Source organism: Rhagoletis pomonella, unplaced genomic scaffold, assembly GCF_013731165.1.
Source record: "Rhagoletis pomonella isolate Grant_MI unplaced genomic scaffold, Rhpom_1.0 Rhpom_scaffold_00004, whole genome shotgun sequence".
Classification (NCBI taxonomy): domain Eukaryota; kingdom Metazoa; phylum Arthropoda; class Insecta; order Diptera; family Tephritidae; genus Rhagoletis; species Rhagoletis pomonella.
This window is the reverse complement of record NW_023458558.1, coordinates 60,587,375-60,595,225: the sequence shown is the minus strand read 5'-3', so window position 1 is coordinate 60,595,225 and position 7,851 is coordinate 60,587,375. Positions and strand designations below refer to the sequence as shown.

Sequence of the window (7,851 nt, the reverse complement as noted above, 5' to 3'; positions counted from 1 at the left end):
TTTTTCAATTTGATATCAGAAGCCGTGCGGCGAAACACATACACAAAATCAACTGAGCTAGTAACACCACTTTATATATATTCTTTTGACATTTATTCTTCTTCTTCTTCTGCTAGCTAATTTCTGCTAGTAAAAATTTCACTAGCAAGAATTTGCAGCTCTCTCGTGTTGTTACGCTCTCGATTCAGTGCTCTCTTGCAAATTTTTTGGGTTATCATACACTTTTCCAGTAAAAGTTTGCAGGTTCCAGTACAAATTAGTACTGACTATTGGTAACTATACAAACCTATTCAAATATCGTCGCCTGGATGCAAAATTGCCGGAAGCGTCATTTTGACAATTTGTGGTTTTTGGATATCTTCTTTAGTTTCCGACTAATTGACTAAAATTTTTTTCGGTTATTTGGTACAAATTGCGTTAGTATTGTTGTCGTACTAAACTAATCAAGATCTTTCAAATAGAGTTATCTGTTCTTCTTTAGTTTCCGACATATTCAGCTTTATCATGAGTTTCATTTTCTAGAACCGGGTCACTTTTCGTTTGCGTGTGTTCACTACAGGTGGATGAAAAAATTGTTGCCGAAATTTTGTTCGGGCGAAACTCACGATTAGGCTGATTAGTAAAAAGTATGGTTGATTTATAAAAATTGTTATCACATTTTGGCGTATATCACTAAAACTGACTGCAAATTTTTTGACAAATGTCGTATACGACAAAGTTTTATTAAACTCATAAATGGTTGACACTAAACTAAAAAAAATAAGATAATTTAAGAATTTCATGAACTAGTACATAGCATTCTCCGAAACTTTGGAGAAAATCTGTAGTCGTGTTTCTGAGAAATTGCATTCCAAACTTCAATCGTGAATTACCGAAAGTAACTTGTGACAATCTTTTATCCAGGGATCTACATAAATTATAATTGTCATTATTTTCGCATTTTATGCCAGACGAGTAACAGGTATATACATACAAGGATACCTAAATTAGCGCGTTGAACTTGTATATTTATCTCTCTCCAACGCATTAATTCTATATACGTAGGTACCAACGCCTGACAAAGTTATGTCTAAATTTAATAATGGCTCTATGACAAAATATTCATGCAATGTATTCGTAGATTTTTATTTACTTCATTTCATACATTAGCATTGATGTTTTGGTTTTCATACATTAGTATTGATGTTTTTTACTAAATACCAGGAATAAATATTTAATAAAAAACTATTTCATTTAAGCTAAACCAACTTTTAGTTGCTCGGAGCTAGTTTTGGAACGCTTCACGAAATATTTTCATAAACACTAAATGCAACCCTGGGTGCATCATTAACGAGCTGAAAAACCAAACAAATAAAAAAATTCCATCTGAACCAATATTCCCAAAAATTATAAAGCAAAACAAAAACCATTTTTTCCAATTTATGCACTGTTATTTTTATTATTGCAATACAATTTCGCAGCTCTTCAAACATTTTCCACATTATGCTTTTAGGGCTAGTAGTTTCCGACCCCATTTGCTCTTTTTTTTCAATTCTGAATTTAGGCTAGGCTTCATGGGAACTTACTGTGGGTGCAAACAGACCACATTTTGTAAACTGAATTGTGATATTTAATTTTATTTTACAATGAAAAATGAATTTAATGTGCAATTTTTTAAGTTTATTAGATGTAAGACAACTTTTAATTTTCTTTATATATTGCATGCTTTAGTTTTAATTCTGTTTAAGTTAAGTTGTAAAGGTGAAAATAGGCCTCCTGGGCAACCGAGCACATTAAAAAAAAATCGGTAACGCGCGTAAAAGCATACCTCACAAGTGGTGTGGAAAATGCAAGAACAAATATAAATGGAATAATTTTCGAAATTATGAAATGGTTATTGGTATTTTCCATCTCAAAGGGGGTGATTAATTTGAACGTTATTTAAGCTGCCTTTACACGGTCGATTTTTGTCGTTTAACCAAAACCTACCCGTGTAAATTGCGATTCAACCGTAAAAAGGAAGCGTTTTGGCTAGTCGATATCTTAAGTAAATTTTCCAGTCGACAGAAATCGACCCGTGAAAAGGCAACTTCAGGAATTTTTTAATTTTCTTTTTTTTTTGCTTGGGCGTCTTTTGAAGATGTGCCAAATTATATTGTCTACTTAAATACAAAACAAAAATTTCTTTAAGCCATCTTGTGCAGCAATTTGTTGATCTTATCCTCACGGCTACCGAAATCACCAACCTCAACGTAGTGATTAGCCTTCTTGTGCCAGCCTCGGGTTGATGTTTTGAGCTTGAATAGCAACAGGAAGTTGGGGCTTTCTTGAAGTGAAGTGAATCAACGCACTGAATTTCGTGCGCTTCGCGAAATTTGCGTTCGATCACAAAGCAGAGATTGGAACACGCTTGACCATTCCACGTTTGTACATCAATTCACAAACTGATTTAAGATTTGGATAACCCCATATAGGGGCTTCGGCATACGTAGCATATTAATGGTTGCCTTGCTCAATTTGATGAACACATCGTTTTAATGTGGCGAAGACAGAACAGAACAGATCCGCGGATGCGGATCACAAAAGCCAATTTGGATTTTTCAGGCCCGTCGAATCGGCCGCATTTCTTTGCCACACTGCGTTACTCCATCTCACGGCGTCCATCACCGAGTTTTCTTGTTTGATATTTCTCAGCATGCACCAAGTTTTCACATTTACGGAGTGCAATCACAGCAGAGCGCTTTAGTTTACGTTTGATCATGGTAGCAATTTGCTGACCTGCAGCTTCGGCTCGGGGACAGGAGGCAGCTTCCTGGAAGGTTGTCTGCCCTTTGCTTGCGGTTTCTTACCGGCCCATGATGGCAGTCATCTGAACTTGTTACTTAGCACGTTGAAAAGGCGAAAAAAAGTTCGCCAAATGTTTGGAGCACATCGTAAATGAGCCACTCGATTTATATCATTTCTATAAACAATTTAATTAAATACTTTTTATACATAGATATGCTGCAACCATGCACTTACTTTCCCCAAATTCCATCCTGTTTATCGGCATAATTTTCCAAATATGCCTGCTACTTCATTACTAATTACTAAATTTTCCAACTGCGCCTTCTTTGTTCGCTCGTCATATCCTAAAAAGATAAAATTTACATTAAACAATAGAAATCGCAAAAATTAGCAAATAAAATACTCGCTTTGTTTTGTTTTGTTGTCAAATTTCTGAGAAATGTGAATTCACCACGATGCGATACAGAAAGAACAAGGACCAGGGATGTAAGTTTAAGTAAATCTTTTATTCAGTGGCAAGGCGCAGAGCGTTCGGGCCAGCAATATTAATTTGTATCAAATATAACATTAAACGGTGGTTCTAATACATTTTTTGATATTATTAACCAGAGTACATACACTATATGGTATTTATTTCAAAAATTTATGTACTATATGAACATTTTTTTCAAACATTTCTTAAGATTCTTTCATGAGTGCTGAAAAGCAACCATGCGTGTAAGAAATTGTGTACTACCTAAAATTTCACCTCTGGAAACTTTATCCCCATAAAGGACTTCACCACAGTTTTTTTACTGGATATACTGAGCACATGTTCGAAAGTGCTAAATGTTGCATTTCAAATGCAGCAAAAACGCTGCATTAGCCCATATGCATATACACATGTATATACAACTGAGTGCAATCATTTCTTATCTTTTAAGTACATGTACTATCTACAGAGGACATATGCAACAACTGGAAAGCTCTCACCATATTTACAAATAGGCAGTCAGTAATCTGCATTACACGAGCTGAACGTGAATCTGTTATAAGTTTGATTTATAATAGTTTATATCAACAGGTGTTCTTACCTCTTCAAAGGTTGAAAATGGCTAAAGTTTTCTTTGGAAAAATTATACATACGAAATCTCTTAATGAATTTGAGGTTTTTCCGAGCGGATTTGTTGCAGTGGACCAGCAAGGCCAAGTAAGTACAAATGCAATTATCGCTTATTTATTTGTTACTATGCATACTAGTATGCGCCATGATTGTTTAGTTTTGTCTACAACAGGCATGCCCAGCGCAAGGCACTTGCCTATAGAATTCTGCCAGCGCAGGGCACTTGCTTATGGAGTTCTGCCGTCGTTGGCCATTCCTGAGCTACAACATATCGATACCTGTGTGGAAGATCGACCCATCTGCCGAAACGCCCTATCTCAGAAAACTTTTCAAGAACGCCCTACTTCAGAATTTGATTGAAGAACGCCCTATTTGAGAATTCGGTTAAAAAACGTCCTATCTCAAATAAAAATATAATAGGGCAGTTCATGAAAACGTGTAAATGCCTCGTAACCATGTAAACCCCGAAAGCTTACTTTATTTTGTTGTTGTTGTTGTTGTAGCAGCATACAAATTCCCCAAAGACTTTTTGGGGAGTGTTGCTGGAGTGACAGTCCTTGGCCAGATATAAATCTGGGTCGTTCCGGTTACGTAGACCCGACTGTCGTGGGAACGTACTTTATTTTGTATGGAAATTCGGTTTATTTATGAGGCTTACGCGGTTACAAGGCATTTACGAGTTTCCATGAATACCCATACTAACAAGTAACTTTTAAGCAAAAACAAAACCGACTTCAATTCTCATAAAAATTTAGGATTATCGTTAATTTCTTAACGATCCAGTTATCGGATCTAAACAAAATTAGTATGGGACCACTCTTGAGATCACCTTTCCGTTGAAAAAAGAATTATCGAAATCTGTTAACGTGGTCTAAAGTTATGCGGTAACATATACATATGTATACATAGATACATAAAAAATAAAATATTCCGACGAACTGATAACCTCCTCCTTTTTTGAAGTCGGTTAAAAATTTGCTGAGATAGGGCGGTTATGAATCGGCTGCGGATATAGGGCGTTTATTAACCGAATTCTGAAATAGGGCGTTCTTCAAAAGTTTTGAAACAGGTTCAGCTGTCGATATGTATGTACATTTATTAAAACTCACCCGCTGAAGTTGTTTCGGCCGTTGATAATATCCTAGTAGCGTAAATCGTCACTAATGAGGATTTAGTGACATGTTCGCACTTGCTGTGAATCCAAAACAACATATAGTTGACAATGACCTTGGTAACCATGTCATACAGATGTTTCCTATTAAAGACTTCTAACTCGACTTCTCGTTCCCACGACAGTCGTGTCTACGTAACCGGAACGAGCCAGATTTATATCTGGCCAAGGGCTGTCACTCCAGCAACACTCCCCAAATACTCTTTGGGGATTTGTATGCTGTTACAACAACAACATCAACAACAACAGAAAATGTCTAGTAGCGGTCACTTTTAGAAAAGTCCAGCGGGCTGTGAATAATTCTAAGGAACTCGATGAACAAATCTAATGAGGAGTAGTGGTGATCTCCGAAAGAGCAGCTATAACTACTACCCTGTGGAATAGTAGCTTATGTCGGGAAGCTGGCTTTAGTATAATGCGGCATTCCTTTTATTATTTAAACGATAAGGAATTTTTTGATGAGGTTTAATAATATTATTGCCTTGCTAGTATCGCAACTATTTCTTGCACATTTATTTGCCAAAAGTTCTTCAACGGCTCGACACAAGTGAGTCATTCAAATCGTATGCTGCTAATGCCGCATTATACTAAAGCCTTTCGACATAAGCTACAATTAAATACTAACAAAGAAATTATTGAAGTTTTTCCACAACATTTTTCATTAGAAACGGCCTCAAGCTCAATAAAATTGTTGAATAAAACAGTTATATTTTTGAAAATTCTTAGATCGCTGGTATAGGAAACGAGAGCGACTACTGCGAGTGGCTTGCCAAAAACGCCGGTTTTAAGGGTACAAGTGTGGAAAATCTCACTTCAGACCAGTTTGTTATGCCTGGTTTTGTGGACTGCCATATTCATGCGCCTCAGGTAGCACAAATCGGACTTGGGTTAGATATGCCCTTATTGGACTGGCTGAATACATATACGTTCCCGTTGGAGGCGAAATATGATGATCAAGATTTTGCAGCGAATGTGTACACTAAAGTTGTGGTAAGTATACATACATATCCCTATCTATCTATCATTTTTGCTTCTTCACAGAGTAGTTAAAAATTTAATAAAATCTAAAGTTATTCAATTGTAATTTTCTTAAAAACATTGGTTTTAAATAAAGACTGAAACTAATTTATTGATGTGATAGTTGGTTTTAGTTTATATTAGGTCCTTAGTGAGTATTCTACCGATTTCCTTATATATTAAGGTAACGATATGTATATAGTATATACTATGTATACCTAGTTTATGGTTTCATATGCAATAAAACTAACTTTAGATAGAGAATTGATAAGAATCAACGCGTAAAATAAAAGCTTTTGGGAAATTATTCAATGTTTTTTTTTTCATTCCCCACTTAGGAAAACACAATTAGAGCAGGTACCACTCTCGCGTCTTACTTTGGTAGCAATAACAAAGATAGTACTTTAATATTATCCAAGCAGGCAATGCGACAGGGCCAACGAGCATTAGTTGGCAAAGTTTGCTCGAATTGCAACAGCCCCGACTTTTATGTGTATGTATAATTAACAATCACAATCTAAACCAAAGAGTTCTGTATGCGATATATGTATATATTTTTTTTTTCAGTGAAACAACGGAAACATCAGCAGCGAATACAGAGGAATTTGTCAATGAGATAAAAAAACTAAAGACAGATTTGGTAAAGCCTATAATAACACCAAGATTTGCATTGAGCTGCACAAAGGAATTAATGGTAAAGCTGGGTGAAATAGCACGCAAAAATGATTTGCATATTCAGGTAAATAATGATATTGTATGAATACTGTTCATCTGTGGTAGGTGATCACGTTTCTAGACTGCGGTACGTTAAGATGCTATTGTTGTCACCTAAGTTGTTAAGATTCTTTGCTCATATTAAATCTTTAAATGTTTTTATTTTAATATGTTTACCCGATTTTCTAGAGCCACATTAGCGAAAATTTGGCGGAAATTGAATATGTCAAATCGATCTACAATTCATGCTATGCAGAGGCATATGATAATGCGGGTTTGTTGACACCGAAGGTAGGTATCTAATCCTAAAACTCTGAGGGTATGCAAATTAGTAAAAATACAAAATAAAAATGCAAATTAGTAAAAATACAATTAGCAAATACAAAAAAATGCAAGCAAATCATTAAATGTGCTTGTGTATGTTCATTTTAGACTGTTATGGCGCATGCTGTACATCTAGAGGATGCGGAAGTCGCGCTTTTTCGTGAGCGCGGTACTTCGGTTGCCCATTGCCCGTCCTCTAATACAAACTTATCTTCAGGTTTCTGTGATGTGATGCGACTAATAAAAAATGGCGTTAAAGTTGGTTTAGGCACAGGTGCTACCTTTCGACTTTCTACCCAATAAAATTAAATTTTATCTATGTATGTACATGTGTTTTGTGATGCAGACGTATCGGGTGGAAATTCGATGTCCATAAAAGATGCCATATTGCGTGCTTTGGATGTTTCCCACCATCTGGAATTTGTGAAGAAGCAGGAGATCAAAGGCAGTGGTCGCCTAAATGCTCAAGATAATGAATATCGACCACTCAACTACAAACAAGCTATATTCTTGGCAACACTTGGTGGCGCTGAAGCACTGGCGTTGGGCGATGTTACTGGAAATTTCATGGTGGGTAAAGATTTCGATGCATTGATTGTCGATACGAGCAAATATCCGTTGTGGAACTATGTTACTGTTGATGCGGAAAAATCTAGCGAAGCTCAACTGCTGGAAATGGTGCAAAAATTTATTTATGTTGGCGATGATCGTAATATTATAAGTGTTTACGTCGCAGGCAAACAAATAAAAAAAATTT

General features: G+C 36.0%; 2 protein-coding genes across 2 annotated transcripts in view; both read left to right on the top strand.

Annotated features, from left to right (window-relative positions):
- Positions 1-7,851, top strand: part of LOC118737894 (cyclin-G-associated kinase) — a 96,751-nt gene that overhangs the window by 19,126 nt on the left and 69,774 nt on the right. The gene's annotated exons all lie outside the window — the stretch shown is intronic.
- LOC118737896 (guanine deaminase-like) lies at positions 3,763-7,847 on the top strand (the record flags this gene model as incomplete). Its single annotated transcript, XM_036468708.1, is given in 7 exon segments — positions 3,763-3,955; positions 5,766-6,029; positions 6,395-6,549; positions 6,624-6,795; positions 6,960-7,061; positions 7,203-7,368; positions 7,441-7,847. Coding segments are annotated over 7 exon segments (1,365 nt in total), but the record flags the coding sequence as incomplete, so codon positions are not given.